This window comes from Muscardinus avellanarius (assembly GCF_963383645.1).
Source record: "Muscardinus avellanarius genome assembly, chromosome: 3".
Lineage (NCBI taxonomy): Eukaryota > Metazoa > Chordata > Mammalia > Rodentia > Gliridae > Muscardinus > Muscardinus avellanarius.
In genome coordinates, this window is record NC_137788.1 from 110,013,979 (window position 1) to 110,032,042 (window position 18,064).

The window sequence follows — 18,064 nt, forward strand, 5'->3', positions numbered from 1 at the left end:
AGAAGAGGGTGAAGACAAGGGAGGAAAAATGTCAGCTTTGAAACAGGACATCTTTTACCCACCCCTACCTGGCCATTACAAGAAACTGTAGGTTCCAGGCCAGTCACAGCAACTTAGTGAGACCCTGTTTCAAAATAAAAATAGGGCTGGAGGTATATCTCAAAGAGAGAATGCCCCTGGGCTCAATCCCTAGTACCAAAAGAAAAATGAAAGAAATTAGGAAGTATTTGGGATACCAGAGGGACTCTAGATGATGGAGATCATCAATGGAGGTAGGGAGGGGTGGGTAGTACTGCGGGAACGTATACCATTGTCAACATGATCTACAGGATGGTGTGAGACTAGACTGCACCGATAATAAAAATAAAGAAATTAAAAAATGAAATAAAATATTTTAATAAATATGGGGATATTTTAATAAATATTTAATATAGGGACCTTTAGTTTGTTTTGTTTTGTTATTGGTGGTACTGGGGTTCCTGGAAACCCTTCTACCTCCGGGCTACACTCCCAGACCTGTTTTTATATTTTTATTTGGAAACAGGGTCTCTTAAGCCAGGGAGGCTGGCTTCGAACCTGTGCGATCCTCCTGTCTCCGCCTCCCAAGTCGGCGGGGGGGGGGGGGGTGTTTACAAGCTTGCGCCACCACACCCGACTTTTAGTTTGTTTTTAAAAGAGTTACTTGTTACTTAGCATGATTTTTTTTTAATAACTCTTCCCTGGCACACTTAAAAAATAAAATATTTTTATTTTTAATAATATAAACATTTTATTAAAAATTTAACAATGATCAAAATTCAAATTATTTAAATTAAATAATTATAAAATTTAAAATTTGAGTTTAAAGTTATTAAATTTTAAATTAATAAAACTAACCAGGTTTAGCTTTAAATTAATAAAGCTAACTTTAGCTTAGGGTGACACATGGAAAGCGGCCAGCCCCAGGCCGGAACCGCAGGCACTTGGTAATGAAGTTTAACCCGGCCCTTTTCTCCACTGCAATTCCGCCTTTCGAGCCGGTGGCCCCGCCCCTTCCGGCCTCTCCCCATAGTCATAGCTGTGGCCTGCCCTCCGCTTCCGGTTTCTGGCCCGGCGCGCCGCGGCTTCCGGTGTCATGGCTGCCTGCGCTTCCGGGAGCCAGTGAGGCCGGCCGCGGCGGGCCTCTCCCTGCCTAGCCGCGGGCCCGGCGGGTGGGGATGTGACGGCGGGCGGGCGCGGCAGCTCCGTGTCGGCGCCTCGGCCAGGCCATGGCGGCGGCCGGCTGCGCGTGGGGCGCCGAGCCGCCGCGGTTCCTGGAGGCCTTTGGCCGGCTGTGGCAGGTGCAGAGCCGCCTGGGCAGCGGCTCCTCGGCCTCGGTGTACCGGGTGCGCTGCTGCGGCCACCCGGGCTCGCCCCCCGGCGCCCTCAAGCAGTTCTTGCCTCCGGGGACCACCGGGGCCGCGGCCTCGGCCGCCGAGTACGGCTTCCGCAAAGAGAAGGCAGCGCTGGAGCAGCTGCAGGGCCACCGCAACATCGGTAATGGCCGGCGCCTCCCCACCCTCGCCCGGGCCTCTGGACACCGAGGAGAAGCGCGTCCCCGCCAGACCGCGCCCGCCGCAGTGGGTGGGCGACGGCTCCGGGTGGCCCTGTGCCCTGGCTCCCCCCGAATCTTTGGGGGATGCTGCCCTCGTTGGCATCGAGGCCTCTCTTTCCAATCTCCTTGGAGATTTCTGCATCTTTGCACCCCCCCCCCCTTGGAAAGTGCGAGCCATGCTAGAGCTGGGGTGTCCGTGCGAATAAATGTAGGGGCCATCGTAGGTATTTAGGATGGCTTTGGAGGAAGTGACTAAGTATCCCGGGGAGACCACTTGGGAGAGAGAGATTTAGGAACCCTCTGCTTTAGTAAGACTGGCTCGTGACTCAGATATTGTTATAAAACATGTTCCCAATGTTAGTGCTGTTTTTTTTTTTCTTAGTTTACTAAATGATGTATCATAGTAACCTTCGTGCTGTATTTTTTTTTTCTTTCTTAGTTTACTAAATGATGTATCACAGTAACCATCGTGTTGAGGGAATTTTTTTTTTTTTTTCAGCTCTCAGGACTCTAGAAGTCCTTCAAGATTAGGTTAAAATGTCACCTGGAGGTGGGTGTGGTGTCACATGCAGTAATCTCAGTTCTTGGGAAACAGACTGGAGGATCACAGATTTGAGGGCAGCAATGTAGGGAGACGCTCAGCAACCTAGGGAGAGGGAGACGGTTTCAAAACAATGTCAAAAGGGCTGGGGGTATAGCTTGGTAGAATGCTTCAGTACAAAAAAAAAAAAGCCATATCTGGAAAGCTTTAATTTCTTCTTTTAATATTTAGAGTATAGAGGGGCTGTTTGGGATTTTGAGTTTGTTTGTAAAAGAGTTACTTAGCATGATGGTTTTTTCTTTTAGTAATCTTGCCTGGCACACTAAGTGCATTTTACCCACTGTCGAATGGCAAGACATAGCTTGAGTCATTGTGCCATAGGTAATATATTTGGATGGTAATAAACTGTTGAAGTTCTTTTCAATTTATTAAAATAATCCAATTGTGCAAAGATCTTATTCCTGGGGAAAATATTGGTAGCTTGCTTGCTCTTCAGGGGTATCTTCTCTAGACTCTCTCAGGTTTGTATCACAGTTTTCTTCAGTAGTAATATACTCTTAAGTCTGATTTTTGTTTCTTTTCTAGTGACTTTATATGGAGTCTTCACCATCCACTTCTCTCCAAATGTGCCATCGCGCTGTCTGTTGCTTGAACTCCTGGATGTCAGTGTTTCGGAATTGCTCTTGTACTCCAGTCACCAGGGTTGCTCCATGTGGATGATACAGCACTGTGCCAGAGATGTTCTGGAGGCCCTTGCCTTTCTTCATCATGAAGGTTACGTGCACGCAGACCTCAAGCCACGTAACATATTGTGGAGTGCAGAGAATGAATGTTTTAAACTCATTGACTTTGGACTTAGCTTCAAAGAAGGCAATCAGGTAAGAAATGCCTTTTTTTGCCCTTATGGTTTAAAATCTAGTGCTCTAAGCCCAAGATTTTTAAGTAGCAAGAGTAGAAGGGAGCCAGGCATGGTGGCGTACTCTTGTAATCCCCGCGCTTGGGAGGCGGAGACAGGAGGATCATGCAGGTTCGAAGCCAAGCCATCCACGCTGGCTTAAGAGACCCTGTTTCCAAATAAAAAAATATCAAATAGGTCTGGGAGTGTAGCCCAGAGGTAGAAGGGTTTCCAGAAACCCCAGGACCACCAAAAAAAAAAAAAAAAAAAAAGAGTAGAAGGGTGGGTTAGTAGGGACCCAGGAGGCCTTCCTACCTACAATGCTGAAATGCCTGGGCGTGAGGCAGAGCAAAAGAATTTGGGGGCCACAGTGTACAAAAAGGACATGTTCCAGTTAGACAGGAAGGTCCAAGCAGGCATGAAAGACCTCTGGAATTAATAAAGAACTTGACCTTCCTAGAGGCCTTTTTTATTCATGAGCATTTGGTTCCTGGTGTCTACAGTGCTCCATTCTGTGGCAGAATGATGTGACAGTTCTGGCAAGCTCTCCATTCTCCATTGTTTATCAGCTCTTTGTGGAGTGGCCTTATTTATCATCAGTGCTTAATATTAAGAAACCAGCCAGGCATGGTGGCACATACCTCTTATCGCAGTACTTGGGAGGCTGAGGCAGGAGGATCTCAGGTTCGTGGCCAGCCTCAGTAACTTGGCAAGGCTGCCTACAACTTAGTGAGACCCTGTTTCAAAATAAAAAATAAAATGGGGCTCAGAGGTAGAATGCCCCTGGGTTCAGTCCCCAGTACCACCAAATGAAAAAGTAAACTATCTAAAGAAGACTCCTTATGAGCAGCTGTATGGAAAGTATATAGCTACCTATGAGAACTGCCCAGTCAGTGGACCAGTGAACTATGGTAACCAAAGCCAAGATAATTGGGCATTCAGTCTGGCAGTGGTGTGCTGCACGTTAGGGGCAATAGTACACTGTGCAGGTGGGTAGGATGCGAGTTGCTTTTTGCTGCTGGTCACTGGTGTTCCTCTCTAGGACGTGAAGTATATTCAGACGGACGGGTACCGGGCTCCGGAGGCGGAGCTGCAGAATTGCTTGGCCCAGGCTGGTCTGCAGAGCGACACGGAGTGCACTGCCGCTGTAGATCTCTGGAGCCTGGGCATCATCTTACTGGAGATGTTCTCAGGAATGAAACTGAAACATACAGTCAGATCTCAGGAATGGAAGGTAAAGTGCCACGGGGTCCCTCAGTTCTCGTGCTGTGCCAGTTCTTAGCAGGCACCGGGTCGCAGCCTCTGCTCTGTACTTGCCTTTCTGGACTGGTGCCCTGCTCGCTCCACGCTGCAGGTGGGCTGGAGCTTGGTGTTCTCCTATTCCTAGCCTGGGCCCTGGCTCGCAGGAGTGTGTGTGCATGAATGCGAAAGGGTTCCTCTTGTTTAGGGATTCAGGTAGATTAGGTTACCAGGTGTCACTAATAGAATATGTTGTGGGTTACAGAATACTCTTTACATAATACCTCATGGTTTAAAAAAGCATTTTAGTGCAGTCTCAATAAGCTCTCCCAATAATTCTCTGGGGATAGCTAGGGTGGACATTGGTTATTTATTTATTTACTTATTTTTGGTATTGGGGATTGGACCGGGGCATCCTACCTCTGAGCTAGACCCCCAAGCTCCGTTTTATTTTTATTCTTTTAGTTTGAAACAGAGTCTCACTAAATTGCCGAGGCCACCTCAAACCTTTGGTCTTCCTGGCTCAGCCTCCCAGGTATTGGGATGGTAGGTCTGGGCCACCGGCCTGGCTAATTATTTTCATTTTACAAATGAAACACTGGAGCACCTGTGTCCAACAGCTTTCTGCAGACCCTGCAGCTGGGTGTCCAGCCTTGGCTCCCAGATCTGTCCTTCCTGCTCCGGGCTCCACGTGCTCTCCACAGACCCACGTGACTGGCAGCTGGGGTGTTCCCTGTGTGAGCATGCTGTACAACACTGGATTCTGAGTTCTGACCCTTTGACCTTGGGATGAACTTTTTATTTTTTTGGTACTGAGTGTTGAACCCAGGAGCATTCTACCTCTGAGCTCTACCTTCAGCCCTATATTTATTCTCTGATTGAAACGGGGTTCACTGGTTGCAGAGGCCTCATTAAGTTGCTAAGGTTGTCAGTGCAGCTGCAATCCTCCCGTTTCATCCTCTGAGTACCGGGACTGCACGTGTGCATTCACCACCACTCCTGCCAAACTTTTTTTTTTTTTTTTTGGTGGAACTGGGGTTCCTGGAAGCCCTTCTACCTCCGGGCTCCACTCCCAGACACCTATTTTGTATTTTTATTTGGAAACAGGGTCTCTTAAGCCAGCGCAGGCACCTGGCTTCGAACCTGTGCGATCCTCCTGTCTCTGCCTCCCAAGCGCGGGGATTACAAGCGTGCGCCACCACGCCCGGCGAACTTTTTGTTTTAATAAACCAAATAATAAGCATCTGTTCTACTAAACTTATGTCTGTTAGAGGAACTGGCCACAGCGTGTCTTCCTACACACTGCGGGCTTTCACATGACGGTAGCAGCACCCTTCGCCCAGGTGTGTGACGCGCTGTCGTGGTTTGGGCCTGAACGGCCACAGAAGCTTACGGGTGGCAAGAGGCCCTAACTCATGAGCAGGTTCGTGGGCTCACTGGCAGGCCGCCATGGCAGGTGGGGCATGGCTGGGGGCCTGGGTTAGGGCTCCGGGACTTGCTCCCCTGGCTCCTGCTCTCCCACCGTAGTCCTGCAGCGATCCGAGCGGCCTTCCTTGGCTTGTCTACTGCACCATTGTGTCTGAAACCTTGAGCCAAGTGCACCGTTCCTCCTAATTTGTTCCCATCAGAGATTTTGGGCACAGTGGCAGGGAGGTAACTAAACTGCTTTGGAAGTGTTAGCTTTGGTAAACAGTATTTATGTCAGCTTTTTATATCAAGTGACCAGTAGTTTTTGAGTATTTAATACGTAGTGTATGACAACTGTTAAAACATACTTTTATTATGCCTCAGTTACTGACTAAGTACTGTTAAGTATTATACAGCCTCAAGGGTTAAGTGTACAGCCTGGGAGGTATGCCTAAATGGTTATTTTTGGCCAAAAAGGTACTGCCATAAGCGTAAAACCAGTGTGTGTGTTACTGGGGATGAACCCAGGGGCTTTCTACCTCTGAGCTATACTCCCAGCCTATTATACTTTTTATTTTGAAACAGGGTCAGGGCCTCACTGAGTTGCTGGAGCTGGTCTTGAACCTGCGATCCTGTGCCTCAGCCTCCCCAGTGCTGGGATCACAGGTGTGTGCTGCCGTGCCTGGCCAGTATTTCTCTTTATCTCAAACAGTGTCTCAGTCAGGAGGCCAAGTATTCTCTCTCTTTTCCACTTGGGATGCAGATCAGTTACTGGATGGGCTCCGCCTTCGACCCTTGGGATTGCACCTTCGTGACCAAAGCTCATCAGAGCTGGCCCCACTCAAGTTCATGTGAGGTCTGGGCGACGGAGTCCCGAGTGTGATGCTCCATCTAGGACGCACTGTCCTGCCTGTCACGTTCTGTGCAGCTGGGGCTGCCGCATGGCTCAGGAGCAGAGCCTGCAGTGAAGCTGGGCTCACACCTTGCTTTCACCTTTCATGAGGCCATTCACATAGGTTCACTGGGCCACAGTTTACTTTTAGAAGATGGTAAGAGTATTGAAGCCGGGCGTGGTGGCACACGCTTGTAATCCCAGCATTTGGGAGGCTGACACAGGAGGATTGCCATTCTTGGCCAACCTCAGCTACTTAGTGAGGCCCTTTGCAACTCAGTGAGACTCTGTTTCAAAATAAAGAATAAAAAACAGGGCTGGGGATGTAGCTCGGAGGTCGAATGCCCCTGGGTTCCATTCCCAGTACTGCCAAGAAAAGAAAACTTAAAAAAAAGTATTAAGGTCAAAAAAGAAATGTGTGGTTGTTAGCATAATGTCTGGTTTCTGGTGAGCATTCAGTGGGTTTCAGTGATGACGACATTATCAGGTCTTTCTGCCACTGAGCTGACAGTGCCGAGGAGAGGATGCCGTGGGTCAGAGTGTGGCCCGCGCGTCAGGGCGGCGTTCTAGTACTTCCTTACTTTCTCAGCAGTCGTTTCCTGCGTTTCTGTCTGAAGCCGGTTGAGGATCATCCCTGTTAACACAGCCGCGTCTGTCTCTGCTGTGAGCCTCTGTGCGCTTGCTGTGGTTCTGTGCGTCTGTGCAGTGGGTGTTCACGACCACCGGTACTGCACAGGTGCTCCTGCTGTGGAGCCCAGTTCTGGGTGTCCCCCGTCGAGATGATGGGCTCTCAGGAGGGAGGAGTGCTGCATGTCACCCAGGCTGTGCCGTGTGGCTGGGTGCCCAGCAGGACACACTGAGCTGAGTAACCTAAGGAAGACTTTTCTCCCTCTTTTAGGCAAACAGCTCTGCTATTATTGACCACATATTTGCCAGTAAAGCCGTGGTGAATGCCGCAATTCCAGCCTATCACCTCAGAGACCTTATCAAAAGGTACGTTCCTGTGCTGTAAACTTGCTTCGTGTTTATTGACTGTGGAAACCTTTTCCTTTCTGAATGGATTATAGTATTTCAGATGTATTTGATCATAGAGTGGTTTTACTCCCTTACCAGTAAGGTTTTTAGTTTAGGCATCCTCCACAGGCTAGCTTCTTAGGAGAAACAAAAGTGCTCAAGTGGTTTGACAAAACTTACTCTGCAGGGACATTCTTTTGTAGATGGTGAACACCAGATACTAAGCCCTCCCCTCCAGCTGCTTCAGTGGAAAGAACGAGCTGGACCACGGTGCCTTTGGCCTCTCACCCTGCTCGGGGAGCTTCCAAAGAGTCTTAACTGAAGGCTGAGCTTGCTTTGGGCTGCCACAACAGAAAGGGAATAAAAACCATTCTGAGTAAAGCAACTTTTAAGTATATTTTGAATAAGACTGCTAGATACTGTCTGGAACTATACAGTATTCCTGATAATTTAATGCATCCTGATACAATAGATATTCAAAAATAAGAAATATCTGCCGGGTGTGGTGGTGCACGTTTGTAATCCCCGCGCTTGGGAGGCGGAGACAGGAGGATCGCGCTGGTTCGGAGCTAGCCTTGCTGGCTTAAGAGACCCTGTTTCGAAATTTAAAAATATAAAATAGGTCTGGGAGTGTAGCCCAGAGGTAGAAGGGCTTCCAGGAACCCCAGTACCACCAAAAAAAAAAAAAAAAAAGAAAAGAAAAGAAATATCAGATAGTAGGCTTTGGGGGTTTCTGGCATTATGGCCTAGAAATGAAAAAAATAATTGATATGCTAGAAAAGGATGAATCCCTTGGTTGACTAAGAGTATTATAGTTTCTTTGGAACTTAGCCCTGTAAACATTCAAATTAGGGCTTTTGTTTTTAATTTTTAAATAATTAAAACTTAACAGATGGTTGTAAAAAATCTTAGAGAAGTCCAAATTTTCTAGTTCCTCTCAGTGGTAACAGCTTACATTAGTACAGTATCAAAACCAGTAAATTGTCATTGTTATAATCCACAGAATTATTTAGATCTTACCAGTTTTATATATACTTATTTGTATGTCTGCCTATGTGTGTTTTTCAGATTAATTTTAAATAGTTTGTTAGTAGCTGATTGATATTGGATATTATAAATTGCATCTTTCATTAAAGAGGTGGCAGTTAAAAATTGTATAATAGATTTTCAACTAGAAGTCAGGTCTCAAGTTCTACTGATTTGTAATTTTTCTTTAAATAATAGGCTTTCTCCTTGGCCCTTTTATAATACAAATAATACTAAATTTGGAAAGTATAGAAAATTTTTATGAGAACAGAAAATATAAACCACCATTCTGGTGTTAGCATTTTGGTGAATTTCTTAACTGTTTTCCTGCATATTGTATTTTGTATGCATTGTTTGAACCTTTTTTTAAATGTATAAAACTGATTCTGAAAATGCTAGTAAAACAGATGTGTAGCTCTGAGTCTTTCGGAGTCTTGTGACCGCTCCTCGGGTTGAGAGATGCAATTTGCTGGCTCCTAAGAAGTCCTGTGTGTTCAGTTGTAACCCCAGCCCCGTCCCCTTCCTAAAGTAACCACTGGCTGGCTTTATGGCAATGCTTCTTGTTTTCATTATTATTACCACAGAGCACATCCTTAAACTGTCTAGTTTTTTTCACCCTAAAAAACTCTTAAGTCTTTTAATCTAAAGTGTCCTTTCCTTTATTTCCCCTTCTTCCCTTGTGATTTGTCTGTTGTACAGCCTGGGTTGTTGGCGCTCTGTGGTTTCTCACAGTCTGAATTTTGCCGAGTTTATCTTTGGGATTTCACATACTTGTGTTTTGTGTGTATGTGGTGCTGGGGATGGAACCTCAGGCCTTGGCATGCTAGGTACACAGTCACTGAGGTATAGCCCCAGCCCCGCATTTCAGCTTATTCCTATAAATTGAGAGTTTTTTTTTGTTTTGCAGGACTATAGATGGTATTGTATTCCCTCATAAGGTGGAACATAATAACGGTCATCTGTCTTTGTTAACATTCGTGCCTAGGTCTGTTACTTGGGGCTGATGGAGTGATGATATTCCTATCCTGCCATTGGGTCTTAATTATGTAAGACCATCATACATACTGGACTCTGTTGACTGGTTTTCAGGGTAACAAGTTGCACCTTGTCATCTTCCAAGGGGGGTCGTTCTGTTTCTTACAATTCAGAGTATGAGCTGGCCATGGTGGCACTCGCCTGTAATCCCAGTGCTTGGGAGGCTGCAACGGGAGGACTGCACGTTCAGGAGCAGCCTCAGCAACAGAGTGAGAATCTTGGCAATCGAGCCAGACCCACTTACCAAAGAAAAACTAAAAAGGGCTGTGCCCAGAGGTAGAATACCCCTGGGTTTAATCCTCGGTACCACCAAAAATAAATAAATTCAGTTTTGCCGGATGTGGCGATACACACCTGTGATCCCAGCAACTTGGGACGCTGAGGCAGAAGCATCACAAGCTCAAAATCGGCCTGGGCAATTGAGGGAGATCGTGTCTCAAAAAAAAAAAAAAAAAAAAAAAAAGAAAAAAGAAAAAAAAAATCTAAAGGGCCAGGATGTAGCTCAGTAGTAGTTACCCCTGAGTTCAGTCTCCAGTACTGCCAGAAAAGAAGAAAGTATCATTGCAGACTGATGGACTTAAACATGTTAATGTGTCACAGTCGGCTGTGGGTTCTGTCCCATGATTTGTGAGAGCCTCTGCATGTTGGTTTTGGCTGACATTAATTTTTTTTTTCTTGTGGTACTATGGATTGAACCAGGGTATTCTACCTTCTACCTACTTTCCCAGACCTGTTGTTATATTTTATTTTGAAACAGGGTTTTGCTAAGTTATTGAGGGTCTTGCCCAGTTTCTGAAGCTGGCCTTGAACCTATGATCCTCCTATATCTGCCTCCCAAGCACTGGGATTATAGGTGTGTGCTACTATGCCCAGCCATTAATTTTTGATAGCTTATTTGCTAGATGAGATGGTAAGATGTTCCCAGTTCATCTTACACATTTCTTATCCCAGACCTATATTTAGTCCTTTTTCCAAGAAGCCTGGTTTCTTTTAGTAGAAAATTTTTGTGCATGGTTGGGGGGCACAGGGGATTGCACCCTGGGGCATTCTACCTATGAGCTATGTCCCTAGCCCTATTTATTTCTTATTTTGAAAAAGATTCTTACCAAGTTTCTGAGGCTGGCCTTGAACCTGGGAGACTCCTGGCTCGTCCTCTCAACTCCTGGGATTGCAGCCAGGAACCACCACACCCACTAGAAAATGGTACTTTAAAACCATCTCTGAGTATGACCATTGCTCCTGGGTGGTCATGGCTTCTAGGCTTCTGAAGTGGACACAGTTTGTACTGCTGTTTCAAATCTGAATTCAGAGAATAGGTTTTTCTTTTTGTTTATATGGTATCTGTACCTCCTCTCTGCTGCATCAAGAGTCTGGTTCTCAAGGACGGAGGAAGGCAGTACTAGACTATTTCATAGTTACTCGTTTGCTCTATCCCACGTTACACATAAAGTAGCCTCTGAGTTGTAGAACTCTAACGCAGCTTCTTAGCACAGCTAAGTGGCTTGCAGGTGCCTTCTCACTCTCCCCATGTTGGGAGTAGCTGTGTTTGCGTTGTTAGGTTACCGAGCGACACCCTGCTCTGGTAATCTTATCTCACCTTAGTCTCACATGTAGCTGATATTCAGTATCCATCTCTGTATTTGGGTAGATGTTGTAATCATTTTAGTCTGCTGAGTCTTGTCCTTACAGAGCTCCTACTGTTCTTGGGTTCTGCATCTAATAGCTCAGCTGTACTCATTATCCTTAAAAGTCTGTTTAGCTGGACATACAATTTTTAACATGCATTTTTCTTTCTTTGTATGTCTTAAAATGTTACTGTATTTTCTCCTGATACGTCATATGCCTGTTGGAAATCGTCTTTTTATTAAAAGTTATATTTTGTATATTTTGTCTACATGCTCAGTGGATTCCATCTTTATCTTCAGAGCTTAGTATTTTTACCAGAAATTATCTTGATTTGGTTGTTTTAGTAGTCTCAGGAACATGGGGTGCATTTCAGTGTGTAATTTCAGGATTTTTTTTGTTTGTTTTAGAAATTTATTTATTTATTTATTGTGGTACTGGGGATTGGACCCAGGGGCATCTACCTCTGAGCTGCATCCCCAGCCCTGTTTTATTTTTATTTTGAAGCAGTCTTGCTCAGCTGATGAAAGTCTCACTGTTCCTGAGGCTCTCCTCAAACCTGAGCTCCTCCTCTCAGCCTCCCAAGTCCTGGGATCACAGTATGAGCCACCGCACCCCGAGGTAGAAAATCGTTTTTAAACTTTACAGTTTTTATTGCTGTGCTCTATTGCTTTGGTCTTCTTTTTTAAGCACGTCTTTGGGTGTGTGGTTTTCTACATCTAGATGCGGTGTTATCCCTTGTGTTGAATCCATTTTGTTCCTTCATTATTTCTGTGTGAATTTTGAAAACATTCTTCCATTCTGCTTTCTGTTTCTCTTTAAGGCGTTGTCTGTTAAGGCTATTCATTCTTGCATTTCTTCTAGCGAAATCTTATTTTATGAGATATTTTTTAAGATTTCTAATTCTTTTCTGATTCATTTTACTCAGTTTTTGAGACGTTCTGCTTTTGATTTTAGCTACTCTCCCAACTGTGTATCATTTAAACACACCGATAGCTTATTTTGAAATGGTAGCTATCCTGTTCCTTTGGGCTGTGTTTGTATCTCTGGCATGCAGCCATTTTCTGAAGGTGTCTTTGCAATTCGTTTTTATAATAAGCTTGCTGTAATCCTTCTTATGTCGCTCGCTTTACTGTGAAATTCATCTCCCTCCACTTACCAGAGGTGCAGCTGGGACAGGTCCTCTCATGACCCTTCTTGTGATGTTAGACGTGGCTGCCGCTCTCTGAAGCCTCCTGGCTGCCCTTCCGCGAGCTCTTTCAGTCCCTTTGCCTCGTCTGAACCGACCCTGCCCAGCGTGGGTGGTTTCCAGGATCGCTGCTCATGGCAGGACTTTGCCTGGACGCGGGTTTTGGGAGGTCGTGTCTGGGCTGCCCCCGCCCGCTCAGATCTCAGGGGCCTTTGGCGTTCCCCTGGTCCTACATAGAGCGGCCTCCTCGAGGTCCGGCTCTTCTCGGCGTGGCCTGCTGTGTCTCCAGCCCGTTGTCATGGCGGGCTCTGCCCTTTGGTGGGCAGGTGGACCGCTGTGGGGGCGCAAGGCTTGCTGCCGTTGATGGCTTGCTCCTCTGTGCTTCCGTTGTGGCTGCCGTCCATGGGCATTGATTGAGGCTGCTTTGGTGGTAGTACTGTTAGGGGAATCTGACAGAATTCGGCAGTTCTCCACCACTGTCTTCTGGTTTGAGTGTGTTGCCCTGAATCTTTGCATAGCTTTCTTTTTCACCCGCTCTTACAGAATGTCACTTTCCCATGTTTCATTTATTAATCAAACATTATTTTATTTTGTTTTTGTTCTTTTGGTACTGGGGATAGGGCATTCTACCTCTGAGCTACACCCAGCCCTATGTTTTATGTTTTGAAACAGGTCTCACTAGGTTGATGAGTCCCTGCTTGCTGAGGCAGTCCTCGAACCTGTAGTTCTCCCGTCTCAGATTCCCACGTACTAAGATTATGGGCACGTGCCGCCACGCCCAGCTAGAAACATTGTTTGAAATCATAGTATGATGTGCCATAGGTGCATCCTCGTTTATTGTACCGTTCACTCCTAAACGGCATGCATCGCCTTGGAAGGCCAGTGACTCAGTAACCTGTGCTCGCTATAATTAACGCCGCTCTGAGCACTTAGCCCTTCCGTCTGTAATAGTTGCGTTTCCGAGGGCTGGCAGCGCTGATAAAGAAGGCTCCTCTGTATTTCAGCATGCTTCACGACGATCCCCGCAGGAGGATCCCCGCCGAGATGGCCTTGTGCAGCCCTTTCTTTAGCATTCCTTTTGGTAAGTGCATGTGTCTTGGTTTCTCCCTGGTCGCCTACTGATCTTACAGTTTAAACTCCTGAGCTTTGTGTGCTGCTCTTGGGTTTGCTTTGGGCGATCTGCACTGACCTCCATATATGATGGCCCCCAGCCCCTCACATTGAAGACCTGGTGCTGCTGCCCACTCCGGTGCTGCGGCTGCTCAACGTGCTCGATGACGGCTACCTGGGGAACGAGGAGGAGTGCGAAGGTCAGTCTCCCACGCCCAGGCGCCTGTGTGGTCATCTGAAGGGAGGGCGCGCAGGGCAGCCTGAGGGGTTGGCCAGGGCTTCTCGCAGAGGTTGCCTCTGAGCTCGGAGCTGACTTGGTGGAGCTGCTCGGCGCACGGTGGCTTGGGAGGAAGCCGCATGAGGAGCAGGACGTGGTGTTGAGAGGCAGGCCGCGTGCTGGAGCTTAAGGATCTTGTGGGAGCAGCGTTAAGCTGAGGCGGTGCCCAGTGCAGATGGCTAACAGACTTGACAAGCGCGCCTAAGGATTTGCACTTTCCTAAGAGACAAGACGTGTTGGAGAACTGCGTCAGTATTCGTGGAGTAAAATGCGGCACAGTCCTGAAAGCAGATGGGGAGAGTCCACGTGATGATGGGGGCCTCTGCAGGACACACTGCCTAATAAAGAGGAAGCAGGGCTAGGCTCCCACTCGGAGCAGACGTGATGGTTGCTGGGGAGCTCCTGTAATGTCTGTGGTGGGATCCAGAAGAACGCAGCGTGTTCATTGCCTTTAAGAGGACGACAGAACGGCCTTTGGGAAGGTAGAAGGGAGGTTAAAGACTTTAATTGTTAAACCTCTGAAATATTCTTGTATGTATCAGCTATTTAAAATGCTAAATTTAAAATGTACAAAGAACATTGTCAGTTCAATTCGTATTCTCCACTTCATTTTTGAAGGTAGGGAAAATGACTTCAGTGCTTAGAAATGTGAGTCTAGATTCTTGGATGATGTAGAACCTCAGATGACAGGTGCTTGTCATCACAGCAGAGCGGTCACTGTTACGTGTGTTTACATCCAGATGTTGTGGAAGACGTGAAAGAGGAGTGTCAAAAGTACGGGCCAGTAGTTTCTCTGCTTGTCCCAAAGGAAAATCCCGGCAGAGGACAAGTAAGTGCACGTGTTCAAAATTGCAGCTGTGCTGGGCTATTGCAACTCTGCGCTGTGCTTGTTCTATAGAAAGTTGTATGCAGAAATTGTGCTGAATTGAGTTGTGTATTCTGGATGGTTATTACTTCTGTATACTTTTTTGTGTGTGCTGCATATTGAAGTCCAGAGGCAGTCTACCCCTGAGCTATACGCCCAGCCCTATTTTATTTGTTTTGTAGCAGGGTCTCCCTAAGTTACTGAGGCTGGCTGGGATCTGGATGCTGGTCAGTTTTTATGTCAGAGTCAAACCCAGATGGCCTTCTAACTCTTAGTTATAAATACTGGGATGACAGGTGTGTTCCACTGCTTAGCTGTACTTTTTCCTAGTTTTTAAAAGTTCTATAATATACTTGCTTTTGATTTTTTTTTAATTTTCGCCTTTTTTTTGGTACTTGAGATTGAGCCCAGGGGCCTTCTGCCTCTGAGCTATATCTCTCATAATCATTACATTTTGTCTGTAAATGGTCTTGCTAAGTTGCTGAGGCCGACCTCAAAGCTGTGGTCCTCCTGCTTTTCTAGCCTCCCTCACTTCCAGGTGTGCGCCGCCACACGTGGCTCTCCTCACCTTTCTTAACCCCTTAAACTTTGTTTTTAAAATAAGGCTGCTTTACCTTGAGCCGTCATAATCAGGGACACCAGCTGAGTCTCAGTAACTTCAATCTCGTTTGTTAGATGAATACTTGATTCAGTTTGTTATAACTAAGCAGAGTTAAAAGCCCATTTGGGTTTGAATCTGACTATAATGAAATTATCAGCATAATTTAAAAAGGGAAGATAAGCTGGACTGAAAAGCCTAGAATATAATTTCTTATCTAAATAAGACTAGTGTTTGAAGAGCCTTATTTTCTACCCTCATTTTTTGGTACTTGGGATTGAGCTCAAGATCATTCTATTTCTGAGCTGTACTCCCAGCTTTATTTATTTATTTATTAATTCATTCATTTTTGGTACTGGGGATTGGTACCCAGGGTCATTCTACCTCCTGCTACACCCCCCAGCCCTTTTTATTTTTGTTCTGGAACAGGGTCTCACTGGGTTGCTCAGGGTCCGGCTAGGTTGCTAAGGCTGGCCTTGAACCTGTGACCCTCTTGTTTCAGCCCCAAGTACTGGGATTACAGCTGTGTGCCATATATACAGTTTTGTCAATTGTACTTTCCCATCAGTTACACTTAAACCACCTGTTTATACTGTTTTATCTATTTGAAAGTGCTTTTATTTCTAATCAATGGCACATTTTATTTAGGAGTGTGTTTTAAAAATAACTGATGGGTAACACTTACCTTTATGTAAAAAAGGAAGTTCTTAGCATTGGGTAATTTCTACTTTGTCTTTAAGAGCATTGACTAGCTTAAAAACAGTCATGGGATGGAAGAGATAAAATCAGGCCCATCACTCCATTTTTCAATGTATATGAATTCAAATAACCCCACCACAGGCCAAACTATCCTAGGTCATGCTTAATAGAGATAATTGTATGAGACACCAGCTGGGCATGGTAGCACATGCCTGTAATCCTGTACTTGAGAGTTCGAAACAGGAGGATGGCGTGTTCACTGCCAGCCTCAACAGCTTAGCCAGGCCCTCAGCAACTTCGTGAGACCTTGTTTCAAATAAAAAAGTCAAATAGGGTTTGGGATGTGGCCCGGAGGTAGGACATCCCTGGGTTCAATCCCTAGTGCCACAAAACAAAAAACTGGGGACGGAGGAGAGTGACTGGTTATAGGCAGGGATTGAGGCCTTATTTCTCAGTCAAGGAGGATTCCACAAAAAGCAAGAAGCCCTTGTTTTCATTCTGTATGAGTAACTATCTTCAAGTGGGAGGGGCTCCCATGAAGGGGGGATTGGAAAAGGGAAGCCTGCCTGAACTGACAGGTGGCCTAGTAAACACAGTGGAGGTCAGGGTCTGGGCGTTGTCCTTACAGAGATGGTCCTCACAGCCTCTTGGAAGGTCTGCATGTCTCCCAGTGCGTGGCCCGGGTGTGAGGGCTCTGACAGTGAGATGGCCCAGGTGTGTGTGCGGGGGGGGGTGGGGGGTGGCAGGCTTCCTGTTGCCCCTGTGTGAGCAGCGTGTTTCTGAGCTCAACGCTGCGGGCATTTCTTGTGCAAGGGTAGGCATTGGTGCATCTCAGTAGAAAACACACAGGAAAAGTGCAGGCACCGTGAACTTCTCAGTTCCATCACAGTCTATGGGACTGTGTCCTAGGTGCCTGTCATTGACTGCAAGCTGGTTAGGCGGTGTGTGACTGCGTATTCACTAAGGTTGGTGGTGCACTGGTCTAAAACAGCCTTGCTGGAAATGAAGTGACTGTCTTTCTGTCCTCTTTCCAGGTCTTTGTCGAGTATGCAAATGCTGGAGATTCCAAAGCTGCTCAGAAGCTGCTGACGGGAAGGATGTTTGATGGGAAGTTTGTTGTGGCCACATTCTACCCGCTGAGTGCCTACAGGAGGGGGTATTTGTATCAAACCTTGCTTTAAGCAGCAGCCTGAGGACTGTCTCCTGTTTCTCCTCTTCCATCTCCTGGATTAGTATATTCCACATCTGAATGCAGGAGTACTCCTTTTCCGTTCTAAGGACGTACTTTGTACATTGGTGTAGCCCTACTAATGGACGGTCTTTGCCCAACAGCGTTGCATTGCAGACCGTGGGCGCTGAGCAGGACTGACCTCCCAGCCACACACGGGGGGCTCAAGCCCCGCGGGCAGCCTCAGCACGCAGGCGCAGCTGCTGCTCGCTCGTCAGAGGGGACGTGAGCATGGGCAGGGACGGATAGTGTGGCGTGGTGAGTTGTTACCAAGTCTGAGGGCTGGGGACCGCCCCAGGCTGCTCCCGTGTCTCCCGTGGTCCTTCCTTGTGACGCCCTTGCCCCTCCCTGTCTGGCACTGAGTGTGGTCAGTAACGTTCAGTAATTGTCATGGCAGTTACCTACTGTGTTCTTAACACTGAGTTGTGAATTTTTTTAAGGAGTACTGTAGTACTTAATATTCCTTTAAAGAAACTGCAGTGAGCCTATCTACATTTTTTATTATTATTAAGGCTTTTAAAATAGAAAGCTGATGCTTTATCTTGCACAATTTTTATGTCCAGTATGTTTGTTTGAGTGAGTGTACAGGTGTGAAAGATGAAGAGAAAATTTGAGTCGGTGTACTTTATAGTGTGAATCTTGTGAGCTAATACAGTCTGTACCCCTTTCTTCCCTGCCTGTTCACACACTTGGAAGGGTGTCTTTTGAGCGTTGGTCTGTCTGTTAGAATGTAAATGACAAGACAGTCGTTCCTGAGGCTCAGAACCAGCCAGAGTCTAGGCCAGGCCTTGGCAGAACGCTTCAAGGACTGGCTCAAAGCAAAGGTGTTGGTCCCTGGAATGACCCCACCGCC

The 18,064-nt window shown here is 46.5% G+C and overlaps 1 protein-coding gene across 1 annotated transcript; it reads left to right on the top strand.

The window, feature by feature from the left end:
- Window positions 1-1,247: 1,247 nt before the first annotated feature.
- On the top strand, window positions 1,248-17,164 carry UHMK1 (U2AF homology motif kinase 1; the record flags this gene model as incomplete). The annotated part of the gene is made up of 8 exons (XM_080691190.1): window positions 1,248-1,515; window positions 2,700-2,992; window positions 4,052-4,243; window positions 7,446-7,540; window positions 13,439-13,515; window positions 13,646-13,744; window positions 14,562-14,650; window positions 17,018-17,164. The coding sequence occupies 8 exons, from the start codon at window positions 1,248-1,250 to the stop codon at window positions 17,162-17,164; spliced, it is 1,260 nt and encodes a 419-aa protein (XP_080547316.1).
- Between the last annotated feature and the right edge of the window lie 900 nt (window positions 17,165-18,064).